At 46.1% G+C, this 24,584-nt stretch overlaps 1 protein-coding gene across 2 annotated transcripts in view; it reads left to right on the top strand.

Moving 5' to 3' along the window:
* The window catches only part of LOC141049023 (saccharopine dehydrogenase-like oxidoreductase), a 173,372-nt gene that overhangs the window by 85,259 nt on the left and 63,529 nt on the right, over positions 1 to 24,584 (top strand). For both annotated transcript variants that reach the window (XM_073545124.1, XM_073545123.1), the window contains exon 7: positions 6,311 to 6,428. In XM_073545124.1, coding sequence (XP_073401225.1) covers positions 6,311 to 6,428 — 118 coding nt within the window. The remainder of the gene's footprint in view (positions 1 to 6,310; positions 6,429 to 24,584) is intronic.

The following is a 24,584-nucleotide window of genomic DNA, read 5'->3' as shown; positions in this document are numbered from 1 at the left end:
CAGCAGAGCAGGGGAGAATGATGAGAGCTGTGTTCAGCACCCAGCGCCGGGGAACAGCACTTACTGTAATGCTTCTTCCCGGGGGCCGATGCATACACGTGTGCGGGATGTTTTGTGGCCTGTGCTGACATTAACCCCTTTACCCCAAGGGCTTGATAAAGATCATTGCGATCGAAACGTTGCCACAGAAGGCGGATTAAATGTGAAGTTTCTTTTCACCAATGTGTGGAGCTCTGTTTTTTTGATTATTATCGCCCCTAAGGAACTTATCTACATGTGTGGTGAGCACTTTAAACCCCCAAGTGCTTAAACAGAAGTTTATAACGTAGAGCCGTAAAAATAAAAAATATTTTCCACAAAAATGATCTTTTTTCCCCCAATGTTTCCCAAGGGTAACATAAGAAATTGGACCACAAAAGTTATTGTTCAAATTGTCCTGAGTATGCTGATACCCCACTGTTTGGGGGCATGGCAGAGCTCAGAAGGGAAGGAGCGCCAGATTTTACTGTTATGGTTTGCAGGTGCCATGACCCACCAGGAGAGCCCATGAGGTGCGAAAGCAGCAGAACCCCTCATAATTGATCCCATTTTACGAACTAAACCTCTCACTGAATTCATCTAGGGGTGCAATGATCATATTGACACCATGGGTGTGTCACAGAATTTTATACCATTGGGCAGTGAGGACAAAATAACCACATTTTTACCACCAAAATTTTGGTTTAGCCAAAGATTTTACATTTTCACACAAGAAGTGGTTAAAAATGGCAACAAAATTTGTCCCACAATTTCTACTGAACGTGGCAATACCCCATATGTGGCTGTACAGTGCTACTTAGCCATGCGGAGAGACTGGGGAGGAATGGAGCGCTATTTGCCTATACAAGTGAATGGGTATGTGCACATGTCGGTGTGTTTCCACGGACCGCGTGTCCGTGGGCAAAATACGCTGACATGTCCATTTTTTAACCCCTTTCTAACATCATACGTAATATTCTCTCCATGTGACCTGGGCCAATTTGACCATGGATGGAATAACTACATCATCGAGATCGGCCGTGCTCGCGGAGGGTGCGCGTCCGATCGCCGCTGGGTTTCTGACAGCTGAAACGCGGCACTAGGTGCCATGAGCAGTCACAGACCTCTCCCAGCACTTTAACCCCCAAAATACTGCCGGCACAGGGCTGACAGCCCCTCTGCCTTTGGATCGGAAACCCCGCAGCATGACGCGGGGTCCCGATCGTTGCCATGGTGAGCGGATGTCGTCATGATTACATCCCTGTGATTAGAGATAGGAAACTTGTTGATCATGCACAGTGCATGATCAGCAAGTCTCCCTGTCAGTGCAGCGCTGACAGCTTCTATGCTATGCAGATGCTTCATCTGTATGCTATAGAAGCGATAAGCCTGCAAAAAAATGATTGTCCCATAGTGGGACAAAGTAAAAAAGTTAGGAAAAATTAAAAAAAAAATTAATTATAAAAATATTTTTTTAAAAATAATACAAACTGTGCCTGAAAAATATTTCCCGATTACATGTAGGGTATTAACACACTCAGGAAAAAGTGGCCCTCAGTTTGTTGTAAAAAAAATTTCCTATTAGCCCTTAGAAAAATTTAAAATTTAGGACTAAAACAACATTTTACTGGTAAAAATGTAATTTATTCTTTCTTTTACCGCTCAGTGGTATAAAATTCTGTGAAGCATATGTGGTGTTAATATGATCACTGCACCCCTGGATGAATTCATTGGGGAGTGTAGTTTGTAAATAGAGTTCACATTTAGGGGTTTCTATTGTTGTGGCATGTCATGGGCTCTGCCATAGCACATGGCACCGTCAAACCATTCCAGCAAAATCTTAACTCCAGTATGGTGCCTCTTCCCTTCTGAGCTTAGCATTGTGCCTCAAAAGTAGTGTATCAGCGTATTAAAGAGAAATTGCACAACAAATTTTGAGGTTCAATTTCTCCTGTTAACCTTGGTAAAATAAAAAATTGGGAGCGAAAAGATGATGATATTTGTGGAAAAAATTATTTTTTTATTTTTACGGCTTTACGTTATAAACTTCGGTAAAGAACTTGGGGGTTTAAAGTGCTCACCACACATCTAGATAAGTTCCTTGGGGGTCTAGATTCCAAAATGGTGTCACTTGTGGGGGATTTCCACTGTTTAGGCATAGCAGGGGCTCTCCAAACACAACATGGCGTCCGATCTCCATTCCAGCCAATTTTGCGTTGAAAAAGTCAAACGGCGTTCCTTCCCTTCCGAGCTCTGTCATGCGCCCAAACAGTGGTTTACCTGCACATATGCACGTATCAGTGTACTCAGGACAAATTGCACAACAACTCTTAAATGTGGTTTTTAGCACCTTGAGGGGTGCAGTTTTGAGAATGGTGTCAGTTTTCGGTATTTTCTATCATATAGACCCCTCAAAGTGATTTCAAATGTGATGTGGTCCCTAAAAAAAAATGGTGTTGTAAAAATGAGAAATCGCAGTTCATCTTTTAACCCCTAACAAAAAAATTTGTTTCTAAAATTGTACTGATATAAAGTGGACATGTGGGAAATGTTATTTATTAAGTATTTTGTGACATATCTCTGTAATTTAAGGACATGAAAATTGCAAAATTTTCGTCAAATTTCCATTTTTTTTTTTTCACAAATAAATGCAAGTCACATCAAATAAATTTTACCACTATCATGGAGTACAATATTTCACAAGAAAACATTCTCAGAATAACCAGGATCCATGGAAGCGTTCCAGAGTTATTACCTCCTAAAGGGGCAGTGGTCAGAATTGGCCCTGTCATTAACATGCAAACCACCCTTTGGGTAAAGGGGTTAATGAACTACTTGAATGTGGTTTTGAGCACCTTGAGGGGCACAGTTTTTATAATGGTGTAATTTGGGGGTATTTTCTGTCATATAGGCCCCTCAAAGTCACTTCAAAAGTCATGTGATCCTGTCATGATCCAGACCGGGGTTGGAGTTTTGTTTTCTCTTTTTCCCAATCTGGTCATGTAGGGGTTAACCTTTCTCAGCCTCAGTCTGGGTCCAGGTTTGCTATTTATCGCTGCTGCTTCCTGCAGGCAATGTTGGTTTTAGTTTTTGCCCTAGGGCTGCTGTAGCTGACTCTGATTGCTCTGATTGGTCCTGCTACGTTTTCTGTTATCCCCTTTTCCTGTCCTGACTCGCGCTTTAATTTTTATAATAATGCAGGCTAAATGGCACACAACGTATTTACTCATCAGATTCTTGTAAGGATAACATTACTCAGCAGTTGGTCTTTGGTATTTACAAAGTAGGGCATCATGAGAACCTTTTCAGAAAATTCTGTGTTTATGTTGCTGAAACACCAGTATATCGTTGCACTTTTTAAGTGCACCAATACAATTTTTTTATATTGATGTGTGCCTTTATTAACAATATATATCTTTGTTTGGTCCATTAATGTGCCCATGCATAAATAACAATCTGCATTAAATTTTGCAAATGGGTGTGAATCGTGTGCTTCCAAAGGTTTTACACTTAGTTTTAGTTTTCTAGGACCTACCATTGTTGATATATTCACCAAAAAACATAACCAAAAGCAAATATTAATTAGATATTAAGTTAGGACTGTTGTGAATTCTCTCTCTGGCTTCCCTCTGGTGATTACTGAAGATAGTGAAGCTGGTTAGATTGACAGAGGGGTTGCGAGTTCTCTTTCTGGGCTCCCTCTGGTGGTTACTGGAGGTAATGGAGCTGATCTGATTGACAGAGGCTTGCCACCTGATAATGAGGAAGACGATTGGAGATCTGGGGTTTCTGATTGGGATTTAAGACAGCTGACTCCCTCTATCCCTGCTTGTGATTTTCTTCCTGTGCCTTCTGAGGTCTGATGTCTCCTGCTCTTTCCCTGCATTGTTCAGCTAAGTGATTCATTTGCTATTCTGTTTGCATTTGATCTGGTTTTGTCTATCTCTGCTTTGTGCGGGTCAGCCAGTTCCTGCTGGGGCTGTGCTGAATCACCGCCCATATGTTACTGCTTGTGCCAGTTTGTTTTGTGCCCCGTTATATTGGTCTCTTTTTGCTTTGCTTTCAGAATATACCAAAGTGCTGATATAGTGGGGGCGAGGTCGTGGGTTTTTGTGCATCAAACATGTTGGACTTTTTTCCGGGGTTTTTGCGTGATTGCAGACAGTGTCTTTCCTTTCCTGTCCTATCTAGTCAGTGTGGCTCCCATCGTTTGCTCAGTCTATTTTTCTGCCTGCGTTTGTGTTTTCATCTTGTCTCACCGACAATATATGTTTGGGGGCTATCTATTCCTTTGGGGTCTGCTTCGGGGCAGTTTAGATTTCCCCTTTCTTGCTTTAGGCTTAGTTAGCTCTCCGACTGTGCCGAGGCATCTAGGATCATCGTAGGTACGCTCCACGGCTACTGCTAGTTGTGAGTACAGGATCAGGGGTCTGCAATCCGCTTAGTTACCAACCTCTCTGGTTTTCTGTGGCTTAGCCTGGCCTGCTATCCTCCTCAGTGACCCATTCATAACATGGGACCAAATCTTCCCCAAATTTGCTATATGGATAAATTTGGCACATCAAAGGTTTTACACCAGGTCAATAACACTAGGTCCTAGAGAGCTGAAACCTGGTATAAAACTTTCTGTAACATCAGATTTACCCATTTTGCAATTTCAGGTCAGATTGGTCCAGCAGTTTGGCCATATATTACATATTTTTTGTGTTATGCTTTTGAGGAAATAGGTTTCAGCACTATAGGACTGTATAAATTTGCCCCCAAAAAAAGAATATATAAGCTTTGTCAAGATATTTGCAAAAACACAGAACATGAAAGCAAAATATAATTTACGACCAAACGTCTGGATCAATCTGCCCCAAATGTGCTACATGGGTAAATCAAGAACTTTGGAAGATTTACATCGGTTATCTGTTTTTTTGCGATACAAGATACAACTTTATCAACATGGTCACCAAAAAACGGAATACAAAAGTAAATATGAAGTTAAATATCATAGTGCCACCGCTGGAGATGTGAAATTTCTGTTCATAGCATCTCAGATATGTTGGTTTAATATTGGTAGTAAAAGAAGTACCGTATTTAACCACACACATAATCAATAAACAGCTAAAAGGACTATTGTCAGCACAGAATGACTGTTTAACCGAAGTCGTCGTTGACAGATCTGGCATCATACAACCAGAGAAGAGCAGAAATAGATGGAAACCAAGCAGGTGGAAAGGTTTATTTATCCTCCTCACGACCTTGGACTTATCGGTACGTCACGTCCAAGGTCGTGTCCGAGCCTGCATCTTTACCTGCAAATGACAAATGATGATCTGATCAGCTGTCATGTGCCTCTTACAGCCATTGGTGGATCTGAGTTTCACCCGCAGCTGTTAGCCAGTTAAATGCCACTGTCAATCACTGTCCGCGGCATTTAATATGCACTTTCTGGAAGCGTGTCCCAAGACCAGCCCATCGGCGCCCCTGTTACGTGATTGCGAGGTGCTGATGGGTTGTCATGACTACTGGGGGTCTGCAGAAGCCCCACGTGCCTGTCATTGTAAATCTCCGTAGCCAGTGTTCAAAGGACATTGTGTTTTTTTCTACATGGTAGGGCTGAAATCCTGCTATGTGTTGCACAGGCGATCAAATTATTGCAGCTTCTAGTTTCCTAAGGGAACTATTGAAGCCAATAAAAATGAAAAGGTGTGGGGGAGTTTTTTAAAAATTCAGATCACCCCCTTTTGCCCCATTAAAAATAAATCTATTTAAAAATAATATTTACACATTTGGGATCACTGCATTCAGAAGTGTCCGATCTATCAAAATATAAAGCAAATGAATCTGATCAGTAAACAGTGTATTAAAATAAAAAATTAAAAATGCCATTACTGCACTTTTTGGCTGCCGCAGCATTGCAGTAGAGTGCAATAACAAGCGATCAAAACATCGTGTCTACTCCAAAATGGTGTCAATAAAAAAGTCAGCTCGGCACTCAAAAAATAATCCCTCACACACCCAAATCATGAAAATGGTCTTGGAAAATGGCAACAAAAGCACTTTTTTTTTTTTTTAACTTGTGGGTTTTTTTTCCACCATTTAAATAAAAAAGAACCTATACATGTTTTGGTATCTGTGAACTCATACTGTCCTGGGGAATCATAATAGCAGGTAAATTTTAGCATTTAGTAAACATGGTAAATAAACCCAAAAAACAATTTTTGAATTGCAGTGCAATGAAGTGCCGAGTGCCAGTACTTGGTTTGAACCAATACAAGATGCTAGTTTGAACTTTGTTTTGCAGGGGACCAGTATTTTACAGTGATGAGGTGCAGCAGTATTCTATTCCTTTTCTTGGATCAGATGCTTCTGTCGTCAACAGGACCCAACGTTATCTCTATGAGAATCTGCAGGAGACACCAGTGAGTAAAGTCTGTTGGTTGTTTCTGTATTCACATGGTCTGTAGGTTAACGTTGGAAATATGTCTGTTAGCGAGGAGAGTGCAACACTAGTATCGTTTTCAACCTCTTAAGACTAGGGTTATATAACATGATGGGTAACTTGTGAAACATTGTATTACAGTGATTGAACGGTTTCTTGCAGGAGACTATTGCTATAATTCCAGCGTAGCCTGCATCGTGTATTACTTATTCTCTTATAGTGAAATATGAATTCTATATAGCCTTAAGTAATGAAAGGAAGTAAAAAAAAAAATCTGTCCATAAGAATGTGGTCATTCTATTCCAAAACCAAGGGGCATAATATGTTGGTCCCCCTTCTGCAGCCATGACAGCTTTTCTTCTAGGAATGTTTTCACAATATTTTTTGAGTGTGCCTTTTGGGAATTGTTACTCATTCATTCAGAGAAACAAAAAGTTAGTGAAATAAACCTTCTTATTCAACATAAGTGTCTGATTTCTCTATCTAACTGCTAGTTCCCTAAGATCACGTAGGTGTTTGATGTTAAATTCTCTCACCAATTTGAGGGCACAGCTATTGGGAGCTGATGTGCCCCCACCTATTCTAACCGGCTCCGGAGCCCTCAAATCCTTTTCTTTTTTTTTTTTGGTAACTCTTCATAAATGACAGAATTGTATTTTGATCAGGAGATGCCCACTTTAGGCATATTTCAGTCACATTTTGACATTATGCGAATTTCATAGGATTTACATCTGAGAATAAAACGGGACTTCAGAACTTTTCTCAATATCCTTATTGAAAAACATCAAATGGGACTCTTGGGGACCCATACCTTTTAAGAAATCTGCGTCTACTAACAATCTACTCTGTTGGAAGAGTTACCATCCTTGCTCCTTTAAGAAGGGCATCGCAAAATGGCAGTATTATTGGATGAGGGGAGACTACTCATCTAATTTGGTTTATCATGAACAAGCACGATATCTGATGAATAGATTTTTGGAGAGCCATTATCCATTACCAGTGTTCATGGTGGCCTACCAGAGTGCAAAGAAATGTGACAGTCTTTCTTTATCGCCTTATTGGGGGACACAGAATACCATGGGTGTATGCTGCTGCTGCTAGGAGGCTGATACTATGCAAAACAAGAACATTAGCTCCTCCCCGGCAGTATACACCCACCGACAGGCACTAGGCACCTCAGTTTGTGCTTAGTGTCTGTAGGAGGCGGACCGGGATCTTCCCAGATCCGCAATTAACCTTTTCTTTCTTTAGGTGTTCTAGTGTGAACTTTTTAATTCTCTTGTCTTTTATTTTGCAGATTCAAGTCGGGAAACAGGGTGAATATTCACTCTGCTTTCCCATATCAGGCGGCTGAGCGAGCAGTGTGGTGATCCCACATCGCAACTCTCAGTGCGCTGGCAGGACTTTGTCCCTTATCACCTCCGGGTGCTATGGGATGCGGACAGGTGGCTGGTCCTTGCCAAAAATCCCCCTCCTCACCCCTCTCTCGGGACAGGGCTGAGAGGAAGACGGCGATCGTAAGATTCCCCTCGCCATCAAGAGGTTAATGCAGTCTTCTACAGAAAGCGGGTACAGAGGACATGAGAGGTCCCTGTGGTCATCCTCTTCAGGGACTTCAGGTAGGTGCCTGAACGATCCCTCCAGCCCGCAGCATCCCCAAAAGGGCACATTGGTGGGCAGCTGGACATCACCAGGATTTGAATTTCCCGCCCCTCTCCCTGCCTGTCGGGCGCCGCTCTTACCAGCCGCGCGCCTCTCCACTCATGTTACAAGGCTGAATACAGGGGTTTTTTCTCTCCCTGTTTTTCATAGATGGCCATTTTTTCCCACAGCTCTCCTGCGCGCCAGTACCTCCATTACAGGGACTTTCTCTTCTCCTCCTGGGCGTTTTAATCACGGGGCTCCGGCGCTGGTTTTTTACTTTCACTTTCGCTTTGTTGCCCGCTCTCAGAGCGCCTCCCCCCTTTCTGAGCGCGCTCTCCTCGCGCCTTTTTTAGCCCATCACAGGGCTCCTCATCCCCTTCCTTCATCTCTGCTCCAATTGCGGCTCAGCCGCTAAGCTCCGCCCACCGCTCACCTCATCAGGCATTTCCTGTTTCTTCGTTCCTGCTCTTCTGCGCTGCTTGGGGGACACTTCAGCGTTTCTGCTGCTCGCCGGAACTAGGTAGGCTCTGCTCTATGCAGAGATATTAGCCCTCCTCCGCAGTTCTTTCTCAATTTCCGCGGACACTCAGCGCAGTTTTTTCCTTATGCCCAACCCTGCAGGGGATCTCTGTTTCAGGCCCACCGCTACTCATTACGCCTGTGCGCGCTGTAAAAGGAAGTGGGCTTCAGGTCAGCCATCTCCTTTCTGCCCGTCCTGCAGTCCTTCAGCTATGTCGGCCTCTCAGGAGCACACAGATCCCCGTGATGGGGGCACTTCTCCTCTCCCAGAATGGGCCGTAGCCATGTCTCAGTCGGTATCCGATCTGACCAAAGTTTCTCAGTCCCTGGTCCAGGTCCTAGAACGTTTGCCTCAGCTATCTTCAGCCACCGCTGCTCCGACCGCCTCTCAGGGTGAGTCGTCCGCTCCTGACCGCGACCTTCAGAGGGACAGGCCGAATAGGATTTCCAGGAAGTGTCTCCTATCGGGCTCGTCTTCCAGTTCGCTAGGCCCGTCTGCTTCACCCAGGGGTCCGTCTCCTTCAGTGGACGACCTTGGGTCAGATGACGATCCACAATCAGGATCTAGTTCAGAAGCAGATGACATGTCTAAAACACGAAGTCTGGTCGATAGTCTTCTTTCAGCCATCTTCCAAACCCTGGAGATTAAGCAGGACAAGCCCCTTCCTCAGGAATGTTCTGTCCCATTTAAACGGTCAAGACCTCCATCCAAAACTTTTCCAAACCACTACGAGTTTGATACTACTCTAGCCAAACATTGGGAGCACCCTGAGCAACGTTTTTCGGGCCGCAGGTATTTGGATGTTTTGTACCCATTTGAGGCTGATTTGCTTTCTAAATGGACCAAAGCCCCTGAAGTGGACCCTCCCGTTTCTCGGATAGCCTCTAAGACAGTTCTGTCCCTTCCAGACGGTGCATCGCTTAAGGATCCGACGGACAGGCAGTTAGAATCCTTGGCGAAGTCTATCTTTGAGGCCTCCGGTGCCTCCCTCTGCCCTATTTTCGCCTCCTCCTGGGTAGCTAAAGTCATTTCGGCTTGGGCAAAAATTCTTCGCAGGGGCATCTTAGCGGCAGCTCCCCAGGACGAGCTGGCAGATCTGGCAGATCAAATTAATCACGCGGGTAAATACCTTTTAGCCGCCTCCTTGGATGCGGCCGGTTGTGTAGCTAGGGCTAACAGCAATATAGTAGCTGTACGCCGAGTTCTTTGGCTAAAGTCATAGAATGCGGATACCACCTCAAAAAAGTCGCTCACCAATCTGCCCTTCCATGGTTCTAGGCTCTTTGGGGCCAAACTGGATCAAATAATTTCCGACGCCACTGGGGGTAAAAGTACTTCTCTCCCCCAGTCTCGACCAAGACGCTTCTTTAATAGAAAGGGTTTTCGGCCCTTTAGGCCTTTTCGTCCGTTCTCGTCCACAGAGAGATCTGTCCAGCAAGAGCGTCCTTCCGCTTCTAGGGAGCAAGAGCAGAAGAAACCTTCTTACAAGCCCGCTCCCCGCTGGAGATCTAGAGGACAATACTCCAGGTCCTCAGGTGCCCGTACCGGTAGGTTTGCCTCCAAGTGACCGGGGCACCCCCACCTGGAAATTTTTCCAGGGTGGGAGGCAGACTTTCCTTTTTCGTGGACGCTTGGCTGTCGGTTGTCGACGACGCTTGGGTCAGAGAAATCATCGCATCCGGTTACAAGATCGAATTTTCTTCCCCGCCAAACAGGCGTTTTTTCCTTTCTCGTCCTCCAAGACAACGGTCCCACATTCCAGGATTCTTTCAGGCCGTCTCCTCCCTTCTTTCCTCCGGAGTGATTGTTCCCGTTCCCTCAGACGAACGGTTTTCAGGGTTCTACTCAAACCTCTTCGTAGTCCCGAAGAAAGACGGTTCCCTGCGGCCAATCCTGGACCTCAAATTGCTCAATCGCCACGTGAAGATTCTTCACTTCAAAATGGAGTCTCTTCGATCGGTGATAGCCTCCATGGAACCCGGAGAATTCCTCTGCTCTGTGGACATACGGGATGCCTATCTTCACATCCCTGTTTGCTTGCAACATCAGAAATATCTCAGATTTGCGATTCAGGACGATCATTACCAGTTCATGGCTCTCCCTTTCGGCCTAGCCTCCGCTCCCCGTGTTTTCACGAAAGTGATGGCGACGGTCATGGCCATCCTTCGATCCAGAGGGATTCTCATCATCCCTTATCTGGACGATCTCTTAATCAAGGGCTCGTCCCGTCAAGACTGTCTCCTGAGTCTCCAGATAACTCTGGATACTCTCGACTGTCTCGGATGGTTAGTCAACAAAGAAAAGTCCGTCCTCAGCCCCACTCAGCGTCTAACCTTTTTAGGCATGGAGTTCGACACGAATCTGGCCCGGGTGTTTCTTCCGAGGGAGAAATTTGCGGCTCTGTTCAAAGGGATTCGAGCCCTCAAACGACCAACGCCCATTCCCCTTCGATTCTGCATGAAAATCCTAGGGAAAATGGTAGCTTCCTTGGAAGCAGTGCCCTTTGCACAGTTCCACCTTCGTCCTCTTCAGCTGTCCCTCCTTTCAGCCTGGGACAAGACGACGAGGTCCTTAGACCGGCCAATTCTTCTCCCCCTCAAAGTGAGGCAATCCCTCACTTGGTGGACGATGTCTACATCAGTCCTACAAGGGAGGTCCTTCCTCCCGCTTCGGTGGCAAGTCATCACCACCGACGCCAGCCTCCTGGGTTGGGGAGCGGTTTTTCATCAGAGGACGGCTCAAGGACACTGGAACCCTCAGGAAGCTCTTCTTCCTATCAATCTGCTCGAGATCAGAGCAATCTTTCTGGCCCTTCTTTGCTGGCAACCCCTTCTCGTCGGCAAGCCGATCCGCATTCAGTCGGACAACGCCACGGCTGTGGCGTACATAAACCATCAGGGCGGCACGCGCAGCCACCAAGTCATGTCAGAAGTGGCCAGGATTCTGCGCTGGGCGGAACGTTACGTCCCAGCAATCTCCGCCGTTCACATTCCAGGGGTGGAAAACTGGGCAGCCGACTTTCTGAGTCGTCAAGGCCTAGCGTCAGGCGAATGGTCTCTCCATCCCTCAGTCTTCGATCAGATATGCCAGCGCTGGGGTTCTCCGGACGTCGACCTCATGGCATCTCGAATGAACCACAAAGTTCCGCGCTTCGTAGCCAGGTCCAGAGATCCTCTAGCCGTTGCTTGCGACGCCCTAGTAATCCCGTGGTCCCAGTTCCAACTCCCTTATCTTTTTCCACCTCTTGCCTTGATCCCAAGAGTGGTCAAGAAGATAAAATCGGAAGGGGTTCCGGTAATTCTTGTGGCTCCAGACTGGCCGAGACGGCCTTGGTATGCGGAACTGGTGAACATGCTCGCGGACGTTCCCTGGAGACTTCCGGACCGTCCGGATCTTCTCTCACAAGGCCCCCTTTACCACGAGAATTCTCGGTCTCTGAATTTAACGGCATGGCCGTTGAGGTCGCAATCCTAAGAGAATCAGGTTTGACCAGCCAAGTGATTCAGACGATGATCAAAGCCAGGAAGCCAGCCTCTTCCCGCATTTACCACAGGTGTTGGAAGGCTTTTTTCCGTTGGTGCGACGATAAAGAAGTTTTTCCAATGGCCTTTTCCATTCCGTCCATACTGGGTTTTCTCCAGTCTGGTTTAGATTCGGGTCTGTCTCTCAGTACCCTGAAGGGCCAGGTTTCTGCCTTGTCTATCCTCTTTCAAAGAGAGCTCGCTTCTTTACCGCAGGTTAAGATGTTCCTCCAAGGAGTCGCTCATGTGGCTCCTCCTCATCATTCACCAATAGAACCGTGGGATCTCAATCTCGTTCTTGGCGCTCTCCAAAAGGCGCCGTTTGAACCCATCCAGGACATTCCTTTGTCACTTCTTTCATGGAAGGTAACCTTTATGATCGCCATTACATCCATCAGAAGAGTTTCTGAGTTAGCGGCCTTGTCATGCCGTTCTCCTTATCTGGTGCTCCATCAGGATAAAGTCGTTCTCAGGCCCGTTCCTTCCTTCCTGCCAAAGGTGGTTTCCTCCTTTCACATCAACGAGGATATCGTTCTTCCATCTTTTTGTCCGGCTCCTTCTCACCCTCTTGAGAGGTCACTCCACAAGCTGGATGTTGTTAGAGCCTTGCGTGTCTACCTCGCTAGGACCGCTTCACTTCGTCAATCCGATTCATTGCTGGTCATCTCTGACGGTCACAGGAAAGGGCTTCCGGCATCCAAATCCACGATTGCTCGCTGGATTCGTTCTACCATTCAGGAAGCATACCGACTTCAGGAAAAACGGCCCCCTCCGGGAGTGAGAGCTCACTCCACCCGGGCTGTGGCAGCTTCGTGGGCCGTTCGACACCAGGCTTCGGCTCTGCAACTTTGTAGGGCCGCGACCTGGTCGTCCTTGCACACATTTGCGAGGTTCTACAGGGTTCATACCCAGGTCTCGTCTGATGCAGTTGTTGGTAGGAAGGTTCTGCAGGCGGCGGTGGCGCACCGGCCGACCTAAGCCTTTCCTGTTCTTTCGTTCCTTATTGCTGTTCCCGCCCTTGGGACTGCTTTGGAACGTCCCATGGTATTCTGTGTCCCCCAATAAGGCGATAAAGAAAGATGGATTTTTGGTTCTTACCGTAAAATCTCTTTCTTGGAGCCTTCATTGGGGGACACAGCACCCTCCCTGTTTAAATTGTACCGTGTTGGGTCTTTGAGTCCCCTGTTGGGTTGGTACATATGTTTAGAGAGTTTCCGTTGCTTCTCCTACTGCTTTTGCACCAACTGAGGTGCCTAGTGCCTGTCGGTGGGTGTATACTGCCGGGGAGGAGCTAATGTTCTTGTTTTGCATAGTGTCAGCCTCCTAGCAGCAGCAGCATACACCCATGGTATTCTGTGTCCCCCAATGAAGGCTCCAAGAAAGAGATTTTACTGTAAGAACCAAAAATCCATCTTTTCCTGCTAAGACCCCGAGATCAAGAGGGTGAAACAAGAGTCTATTCAGGTGATGAAAACTTATGATGACAGATCACAAGGAATTTGAAATCTATTGGCTAGACATTGGAACATGTTTAAGGCAAACCCACACGTAAGGGATGTTATACCGCCTTCCCCAGCAGTAACATTTAGGAAGGATGGGTCAATCAAAAACCAGTTGCTACATAGTCTTCACACAAATGAGAAAGTTACAGGCACTTGGTTGGAGAATAGAGCCATGGGAACATGTAGATGTTGAGAATGTTAGAACCACCAATACTTTCAGGAGTGAGACAACTGGATGTGAAGATCATTGTCGTCCTTTTATGTTCAATCTATTTTATTGAGCATTTTACAAAGAATATATTATATGCAAACAGATAATATATAGAATCATAGAAAATATCTAGTATTCAAAAATGCGAATACAACCATCTATCAGTAAATCAAACATACCATGGTAGACAATAACAGTAGCCATGTGGCGAACGCCAACAAGGTATTCAAGAGAGGAAGTATCCTCTATATTATGCAGAGGACAGACATAGGGTAAAATAAAGCGGGAAAGAAAGACAAGGGAAGAGGGGGAAAAAGGAAAAAAAAAAAAGGGTTATGGATAAAGCAGTCCTTAAAATCATGTATATATTAATGTGCAAATTCCCATGTAACTGAAACATTCAGCGGAACAAATTATGGAAATCAGGTGAGTCCTGAAACAAAATCCATCCACTCCAAATCCTTCTAAATTTATCGTTTGTACCATTGCAGTCTGCAGACGGCTCCTCCATTCTACACAGATTGACCATTTCCTTATACCAGTCTAATATGTCAGGGGGGTTTCTAAGTTTCCAAAACCGCGGGATTACCATTCGTGCTGCTGTTAGACAAAACCGAAGAATATCTCTCTTCTGAGTCCCTATTGAAGAAGGTAAAATTGACAGAAGAGCTATTTGAGGGGACCTTGCTACACGGTTTCCCGTGATTCGTTGATATTTGTCGAAAACCTTCTCCCAGAATGGCTTGATCTTAGAGCATTCCCACCAAATGTGAATCATAGAGTACACCTCCCTCTCGCATCTCCAACAAACCCCTGAAACTGCTGGATATATTGCATGTGGTTTAGAAGGGTAATGATATCATCTCATAAGTATTTTATAGTTCTTCTCTTGTGCAATCCCAGCGCTAGCAAGTTTATGAGTGAAGAGAAACCCCCTTTCCCATTCCTCAGGAGACAAGCTTATCCCCAAGTCTCTCTCCCACGCCTGCTGAAATGTTAACTTCTCTGCTTCACCCTCTCTGCTTAATCCCCCATAAATCACAGATATGGCATGTGGAGGCTTATTTTCCTCTACGAACAATTTCTCAAAAAAGGTGAAGTTTGAAATCGAAATGTTATCAAAATTATGTGTTACTAGGAAGGATTGTAATTGCAAGTATTCAAACCACCTAATTTTCTCATTTGGAAACTGAGCCTGTATAGAGACAAAAGAAGGCAACTCCCCATTTTCTAGCACCTGAAACAATCGAGTATCCTCCAGTGCCCTCCGACCGAGAAAAGATCAGTCCAAGTATCCAGGGAGAAAGGATGTATTGAAAAACAATTATGTAAGTGGGCTAATATTCCTATCTGGGAACCCCTTCTTTCTCAGAGTGTGCCATATTTTAAGTGTGTCTCTAGTTAAATTACAATTGACAATAGTCAATGACTCCCCAGAACACCACGGCAGATGTCTTAACCCCTTCATGACCCAGCCTATTTTGACCTTAATGACCTGGCCATTTTTTGCAATTCTGACCAGTGTCCCTTTATGAGGTAATAACTCTGGAACGCTTCAACGCATCTTAGCGATTCTGAGATTGTTTTTTCGTGACATATTGGGCTTCATGTTAGTGGTAAACTTAGGTCGATAATTTTTGCGTTTATTTGTGAAAAAAACAGAATTCTGGCGAAAATTTTGAAAATTTCGCAATTTTCAAATTTTGAATTTTTATTCTGTTAAACCAGAGAGTGATGTGACACAAAATAGTTACTAAATAACATTTCCCACATGTCTACTTTACATCAGCACAATTTTGGAAACAAATTTTTTTTTGTTAGGAAGTTATAAGGGTTAAAAGTTGACCAGCGATTTCTCATTTTTACAACAATATTTACAAAACCATTTTTTTAGGGACCACCTCACATTTGAAGTCACTTTGAGGGGTCTCTATGGCAGAAAATACCCAAAAGTGACACCATTCTAAAAACTGCACCCCTCAAGCTACTCAAAACTACATTCTAGGAGATTATTAACCCTTCAGGTGCTTCACAGGAACTAAAGCAACGTGGAAGGAAAAAATGGACATTTTATTTTTTGCACCACAAATTTTCTTTTATCATTAATTTCTTTCATTTTCACATGGGCTACAGGATAAAATGGATCCAAAAATTTGTTGGGCAATTTCTCCTGAGTACACCGATACCTCATATGTGGTCATAAACCACTGTTTGGGCGCACGGCAGGGCTTGGAAGGGAAGGAGCACATTTGACTTTTTGAATGGAAAATATGCTGGAATATTTAGCGCTTGCCATGTCGCGTTTGGAGAGTCGCTGTGCGACTAAGCACTGGAGCTTCCCCACAAGTGACCCCATTTTGGAAACTAGACCCCCCAAGAAACTTATCTAGATGCATAGTGATCACTTTGAACCCCCAGGTGCTTCACAAATTGATCCGTAAAAAAAAAAATTTGTTGGACAATTTCTCCTGAGTACTCCAATACCTCATATGTGGTCATAAACCACTGTTTGGGCGCACAGCAGGGCCCGGAAGGGAAGGAGCACCATTTGACTTTTTGAATGGAAAATTCGCTCCAATCGTTATAGGACACCATGTCGCGTTTGGAGAGCCCCTGTGTACCTAAACATTGGAGCTCCCCCACAAGTGACACCATTTTGGAAACTAGACCCCTTAAGGAACTTATCTAGATGTGTAGGGAGCACTTTGAACCCCCAAGTGCTTCACAAAAGTTTATAACGTAGAGCAGTGAAAATAAAAAATCATTTTTTTTTCTCAAAAATGATTTTTTAGCACGCTATTTTTTATTTTCACAAGGGTAACAGGAGAAATTGGACCACAAAAGTTGTTGTCCAGTTTGTCCTGAGTACGCTGGTACCCCATATGTGGGGGGGAACCATTGTTTGGGCGCACGGCAGGGCTCAGAAGGGAAGGAGTGCCATTTGACTTTTTGAAATGAAAATTAGCTCCAATCGTTAGCGGACACCATGTCGTGTTTGGAGAGCCCCTGTGTGCCTAAACTTTGGAGCTCCCCCACAAATGACCCCATTATGGAAACTAGACCCCCTAAGGAACTTATCTAGATGCATAGTGAGCTCTTTGAACCCCCAGGTGCTTCACAGAAGTTTATAACGTAGAGCCGTGAAAATAAAAAATATTCTTTTTTCTTAAAAAAAAATATTTTTAGTCCGCAATTTTTTATTTTCACAGGGGTACCAGGATAAATTGGACCCCAAAAGTTGTTGTACAGTTAGTCCTGAGTACACTGGGGGGGACCACTGTTTGGGCACACGTCGGGGCTCAGCAGGAAGGTAGTGACATTTTGAAATGCTGACTTTGATAGCATGGTCTGAGGGTGTCATGTTACATTTGCAGAGCCCCTGTGTGCCTAAACAGTAGAAACCCCCCGCATGTGACCTCATTTTGGAAACTAGACCCCCCAAGGAACTTATCTAGATGTGTGGTGAGCACATTGAACCCCCAAGTGCTTCGCAGAAGATTATAACGCAGAGCCATGAAAACAAAAAATATTTTTTTTTTCCTCAAAAAATGATTTTTTAGCTCGCAATTTTTTATTTTCACAAGGGTAACAGGAGAAATTGGACCCCGAAAGTTGTTGTACAGTTTGTCCTGAGTACGCTGATACCCCATATGTGGGGGGAAACCACTGTATGGGCACACGTCAGGGCTCGGAAGGGAAGTAGTGACATTTTGAAATGCTGACTTTGATGGCATGGTCTGCGGGCGTCATGTTACATTTGCAGAGCCCTTGATGTACCTAAACTGTGGAAACCCCCCACAAGTGACCCCATTTTGGAAACTAGACCCCATAAGGAAGTTGCCTAGATGTGTAGTGAGCACACTGAACCCCCAAGTGCTTCACAGAAGATTATAACACAGAGCCATGAAAATAAAAAATAATTTTTTTTCCTCAAAAAATGATTTTTTAGCTCGCAATTTTTTATTTTCACAAGGGTAACAGGAGAAATTGGACCCCAAAAGTTGTTGTCCAGTTTGTCCCGAGTACGCTGGTACCCCATATGTGGGGGGGGACCCATTGTTTGGGCACACGTCAGGGCTCGGAATGGAAGTAGTGACGTTTTGAAATGCAGACTTTGATGGAATAGTCTGCGGTCGTCATTACGTTTGCAGAGCCCCTGATGTGCCTAAACTGTGGAAACCCCCCACAAGTGACCCCATTTTGGAAACTAGACCTTCCAAGAACGTATGTAAGATGTGTTGTGAGCACTTTGAACCCCCAAGTGCTTCACAGAAGTTTATAATGCAGAGACGTGAAAATGAAAAAATCATTTTTTTCCACAAAAATAATTTTTTAGCCCCCAATTTTTTATTTTCCCAAGGGTAACACGAGAAATTAGTCCCCAAAAGATGTTGTGCAATTTTTCCTGAGTACGCTGATACCCCATATGTTGGGGTAAACCACTGTTTGGGCACATGTCAGGGCTTGGAAGGGAGGGTGCACCGTTTGACTTTTTGAACGCAAAATTGGCTGGAATCAATGGTTGCACCATGTCGCGTTTGGAGACCCCCTGATGTGCCTAAACAGTGGAAACCCTTCAATTCTAACTCCAACCCTAACCCCAACACACCCCTAACCACAGCCCTAACCCCAACACATCCCTAACCACAAGCCTAACCCTAATTCCAACGCTAACCCTAATTCCAACCCTAACCCTAATTCTAACCCTAATTCCAACCCTAACCCTCTTTCCAACCCTAACCCTCTTTCCAACCCTAACCCTCTTTCCAACCCTAACCCTCTTTCCAACCCTAACCCTCTTTCCAACCCTAACCCTCTTTCCAACCCTAACCCTCTTTCCAACCCTAACCCTCTTTCCAACCCTAACCCTAACCCTCTTTTCAACCGTAACCCTAACCCTCTTTTCAACCCTAACCCTAACCCTCTTTTCAACCCTAACCCTAATGGAAAAATAAAAATAAAAATATTTTCTTTACTTTATTAGTTGTGCCTACCTATGGGGGTGATAATCGGGGGGTTTATTTACTTTTTCTTTCATTTTGATCACTGTGAGAGTGATCAAAATGAAAGAATGGAATCTGCAGCCGGCAGATTCGGGCGGGCGCACTGCGCATGCGCCTGCCATTTTCCAAGATGGCGGCACCCATGAACCGGACCCGCCGGACACCGGGAGCGACAGGGGGACTTAGAAGGTGCCGGGGGAGGTGAGAGGGGGTGAGGGGGTTATCGGAAGCTGGCGGGGAGCAGAGGGAATGGGAGGGGGGCAGATGATGACAGCGGCGGCAGATCGCCGCTGTCATTCAGTTGCGGGGGGGCGATCGCCGGTGTGGGGGGGTGGAATCGGTGTCTCCAGCCATGTCCGATGCTACAACAGCATCGGCCATGGCTGGATTGTAATATTTCATCGATTTTCATTGATGAAATATTACTATCGCTCTGATTGGCTGTTTCACTTTTAACAGCCAATCAGAGCGATCGTAGCCACATGGGGGCGAAGCCACTCCCCCTGTGGCGAAGAACAAAGCCCCCTGTATCTGCGGGTCGGGTGACCTTTCAGTGACCTAGGTCACCCGACCCGCAGGGGGGCTTTAAAGTCATGACGTCACATAGGCGTCATGGGTCGTTCTGGCACGACTTTTCATGACGCCTACGTGGCGTCAAAGGTCGTGAAGGGGTTAAAGGGACATCCAAACCCTCCTGTTCAACCCCCACCCATTGTTTAGCATCAGCCCGAAAGTGCCAGTCTAGAATCCTAAGTAATGTAGTAGCCTGAAAATACCTCTTAAAATTGGGAAAACCAGCACCACCTATAGATTTAGGTCAAGAAATGGTCTGTATGCTTATGCGAGGTTTGCGTTTACCCCATATGAATCTGGTTAAAGCTGATCGTAATTTACAGAAGAAACCATGAGGGGGGGAAATCGGTATAGTTTGGAATATGTATAAGAAACGGGGTAAAATGTCCATTTTGTTAGCATTCATCCTTCCAAACCAGGATAGTTTAAATTTACTATAATTCGCTAGGTCTCTGTATGTTCTGATTAATAAAGCTTGATAGTTAAGCTCAAACAATTTATTAGGATCAGAAGGGACCACAACCCCTAGATATTTCAATGACTCTCCTTGCCATTTAAATGGAAATTTATTCATGATTTGAAGGACCTCATTCTGAGAAAATGATATATTTAAGGCTTCTGATTTGGAATAATTGACTTTAAAATTACTAAGTGATCCAAACCTATCAAATTCTTTTAAAATCATTGGAAACGATATTTGTGGTTGTGAGATATAAAGGAGTAAATCATCTGCATACAGAGCTGTTTTCTAAGAGTTAGGTCCTATCGTGTATCCATGAATATTGATATTATTTCTGATAGCGTTGGCTAGGTGTTCCATTACCACTACGTAAAGTAATGGAGAAAGTGGGCAGCCCTGTCTGGTTCCATTGTTGATCTTAAATGGGCTGGATAATGAACCATTTATTCTAACCCGCGCTGTTCGACCATTATATAAGGCTAAGATTTTCTGTAGAAGGTGAGGACCTAGACCTATCTGTCTCAAGGCTTCCTCCATAAACCCCCAATGGACTCTATCGAAAGCCTTCTCTGCATCTACAGTGTGGTGTAGTAACCACTGTGTCCGCTAGGGGGCGCTGTGTGGAGATTCCAAGGGAGAGGATGAGTGGCAGAATCCTGAAGGATGGTTGTGTATCTCAAAAGGGGTGGCTTTGAGATGGAGACTTAGTGATGTGAGGTGTTATTTCAAGGTATAAGGGAGAAGTCTCTAGGTAACTTGGGCGGGCCAGTTACCTACAAACCCACCCAGGGGTGTGTCTGAAAACGCCTGTGTTAAAAGGCTATGTGAGTGGGTGAAGGACCTGTGATGAGGTCATAGTCACGTGCTCCAGTGGGCGTGGCTATAGACCATATAATGTGGCCAGGGTAGGTCAGATGTGGTGAATGCTGGGACCTGGTTGGTCCAGTGTGGAAGTTCCTGCAGAGATGGAACTTCCTCCCAGACAGCACGTGTGAAGTGGCTGGGAGCAATGGCGATGTGTGCCTGAGAGCTCCCTGGAGGGAACGAACGTGTGCGGAATGCTGAAGCCGCATGTGGAGCCCTGACATGGGTGAGATAATGGTGAGGCTAAGTGAGCCTGCGTAGTGGACAAGGATAATAAGAGTGAAGCATTATAATGGACGCTATGCTGGTAATGCTATTAAGTGAACTTTCTGTTGCTGCTGTGGTTTATGGGGCGTGAATAAACCGCGATTACTGTATGATTTGATGGAAAATCCGTGCCGGAACTGGTTTTTGTTCGCTGCAAGCGAGAATCCCCTAAGTAAATGACAGCGCTACCTCACATTTGGTGGAGAAGCTATGGGCAATGTTGTAGCCTTGGGCAACGTTTTCCAAAAAGTGCATGTTGCAGTGCTGGCAACGCTGAGCCAGGAAGACTGACTGTTGGGGAAACCACTGCCCGGCTGTGGTTCTGGAACCGGGGGGCGGCCTAGTGAGTAAGGCACTGTCCGGATCGGTGAGCCCAGTGCCGCCGTTTCCCCAGGAGAAAGAGACTGATAGGACACCTCTGCGGTAGAGGGGTCCGAGAACCTGCGCGGCCAGCAGGTGACGGTCGTGAAAGAGGAAAAAAAAAAAAAAAAGTGCTTTACTGACTGGGCTCAGTGAGCAAGAGACTGGTGATTGCTATAGGGTGCCTCTGAGGAGAAGAGGTACAGTATCCGAGGACCTGTGTGGCCGACACAGGCAACGGACTGGTGTTCGTGGTGTACTGACCTGGGTCAGTGGTAAAGACTGTGTTCCTGGTGGGTTCAGTGAGCAAGGTCCTGGAGGGTCAGTGTTGGGAAGAGCCCTGGAGCATGTGGTATGACCTTGGACCTGGTGAGGCGTAAGTGTTGGGCAGTCTCAGGCCGAGACGGATATCCTGAATAGCACCCTCTAAGCCCCTGGACCTGGTGAGGCCGGTGTGTTGGGAAACCCTGGAAAGAGGGTCGGCTCCCTGAATAGCACCCGGTGTGCCCTGTGTGTTGGACGGTCTCAGGTGGAGACGGTGCGTTCTGGATAGCACACAGACAGGACACGTAAGTTTTGTGTTGGTGAGGCCGGCGTGTTGGGAAACCCTGGGAGGAGGGTCGCTCCCTGAATAGCACCCGGTGCGCCCTGTGTGTTGGACGGTCTCAGGCGGAGACGATGCGTCCTGAATAGCACACAGAAAGGACACGTATGTTTTTTATGTGGTGTTTTTCTTTTCTTCTTTTCTCAACTCAGCCGGCGATGGCTCAGTGGGAGTCAAGAAGGTGACAAGCGGCTTGATGTGGCTCAGTGGGGTCACGAAGGTGACAAGCGGCTTCCGGTGGATCGGCGAGTCCACGAAGATGGCGCAGCAGGAGCTGCAGTGACTCCAGCCGCTGTGTGTGTGAACAGCAGCCGGTTGTGTCGGTGATCGGTGACAGCAGGAGCTGTGGTGGTGCCAACAAGGACTTGTGTGATATTGTTAAAAAAATAAACTGTGTTGTGTGAACTGTGGTCTGAGAAGACCGGTTTAACGGATTAACGGACATGGGGAGATCCCGAAAGGGGGTGGAGTCCCAGAAGGGGGCGGTGACCCAAAGCGGGGTGGTAACCCAAAAAGGGGTCGAGTCCTGGGAGGGGGCGGCAACCCAAAGTGGGGTGGTGGTCCAGAAAGGGGTCCAAGTTTGAAGGAATGACAGCACTGGCTGACTCAGTGGGTATGTCTGGAGTACCGCAGTGTATGTCATTTCCAGTATGTGGGATATTCTTTCCGAATGATGACGGGCCGCAAGTGTGTACCGTGATGCTACATCGGGAAGGGATATTGGGACGGCTGGACTCAAAGAGTCGGGTGACTCTGGTCGGAACTCCTCTCACTCTCTGTCTGACCGAGAAAATGGTCCAGGTTCGCTGTGGACATGGGGTCACAGTGAACTATGCGGTAGACAGAGTAATGTTTAAGGAGTTCGGAGGCAGTAAGTGCCAAGGTGGCAGTATACCACCAGACTTAGTTTATGCCTTGGAGTGCGGCCGGGACTTGGTCAGGTTTGATGACCTATGCCAGGAGGATAGAGACGTGTCTACTGTAGGGCTAGCAGACACTGAGACTCTGACGCCTCATAATGTAGACAGGCCAGACGTAGGGGCAACCGGAGAAAGGATGGCGTTGGACGAATTTACTGACCTGACGTCACCTGAAGGGTACAACGGTGTGAATGAGAAGGGTGTGGTAAACCAAAAGAGCAGAGCTGACACACAGAAAGAGAGTGCCTTGGGGGTTCACCAGACGGTGTGGTGTGACTGTGACGTGTTATTACCAGTAGCCACCCCTAGGATAGAATCTAGTGCTGTGCTGACTGAAACTCGTGACAGGACGGATGGTAACCTGGTCGAGAAGATACCGGGAGTAGAGACACAGTCAGAGGGTAACTGGGGGGTTCACTCGACTGACGGGACTAACCCAGGGATACCTTTTGACGATATGATTAAAGAAGTAGTAGTGCAACACATACTGGCCAAAAGAAAACTAGAGCAGGAGATACAGTCAATAAAAGAGACAGTAAGGGAACATCTCGAACGTGAAAGTGTGATGAGACAAACGGCCGAGCACAGAGTGGAGGAGCTTGAGAAAGAAGTCCTTAAGCTCAGAGGTCACCTGTCAACGTGGCACAGCGTAAACAACACCTTAAGAGAGGATGTGGTAGGGCTTGAGAAAAAAGTCTTGGAGCTCAGTGGTCACCTGTCAATGTGGCAAAATGTGAACAAGACCCTTAGGGAAGAAATGGAAGAACTCAGAGGAGTAGTTAAAAGTCTTCTGCGGGAGAAGTTGGATGAAGACTTACCGCGGGTGAGCGTAAGTGATAACAGGACAGAACGGCCAGTAGCCCTCATGGCAAAGGGTCATGAAGTGACCAAGTCAGGTGAAGTTGGGGAGTTAAGAACTGAAGAAGACAGTCACCCGGTCGGGTCAACGGCAGTGAGGGAAGTGTCCGTGGTAAAGCTAGAGCCTTCGGTCCAGGAAGAGAGCAAGACCACAACCTTCCAGTTGGTGATTAACGTACCAGAGGACATGCAAGAAGCCTGTGCGGAGGAAGGTGTGCATGAGGCTTTCAAAGAAGCGGTCAAGGCGTGTGAGGTGCACTGGGCACCTGAGACTCGGCAGTTGGTGATAGTATCGGACAGAGAAGATACATCTAACCGAGTAGCTGTCCTAAAAGAGATGCATCTACAATGTCTCTACACCAAACAGCGGGTCAGGCAGAGTAATGTGAAGGCTGCTCAACGCCTAGAGATAGCAAGGGAGGCTATGGATCAGCTGGGTTTGCGGAAAGATGTGCCAGTACCCAAAGCTCTGATTGGGAGAATCATTGGAAGATCCGGGAAGGTAATGCAAGACCTTGTGAATATCTCCGGTGTAGTGAGAGTGAGGATTCCTCCTGATGATGACCAAGTATCTAGTGAAGTGGGTAGGATTACCATCCTAGTGGTTGGCTCCGGGGAGAGCCTGAGAGACTTTCGGATGCTATTGGAGTATCGAGTGAGGTACCTGCAAGAGATTGAGCAGTTGAGGCAGGACCGCCGGCAAATTAATAAAGAAGTACTGAATACCAGGTGGCGGCCGCCTGCAACCCAACCAGATGTAAGAACTCGAAGAGTTCTGCCAAGAAGTGACAGGGCAGATGGCCGAAGAATGTCAGCAAGTGGTAGCTCG

Source organism: Dendrobates tinctorius, unplaced genomic scaffold (assembly GCF_039654945.1).
Source record: "Dendrobates tinctorius isolate UK_male_01 unplaced genomic scaffold, ASM3965494v1 ptg000140l, whole genome shotgun sequence".
Taxonomy (NCBI): domain Eukaryota; kingdom Metazoa; phylum Chordata; class Amphibia; order Anura; family Dendrobatidae; genus Dendrobates; species Dendrobates tinctorius.
The sequence above is the reverse complement of the archived record's forward strand: the minus strand, read 5'-3'. Positions and strand labels throughout refer to the sequence as shown.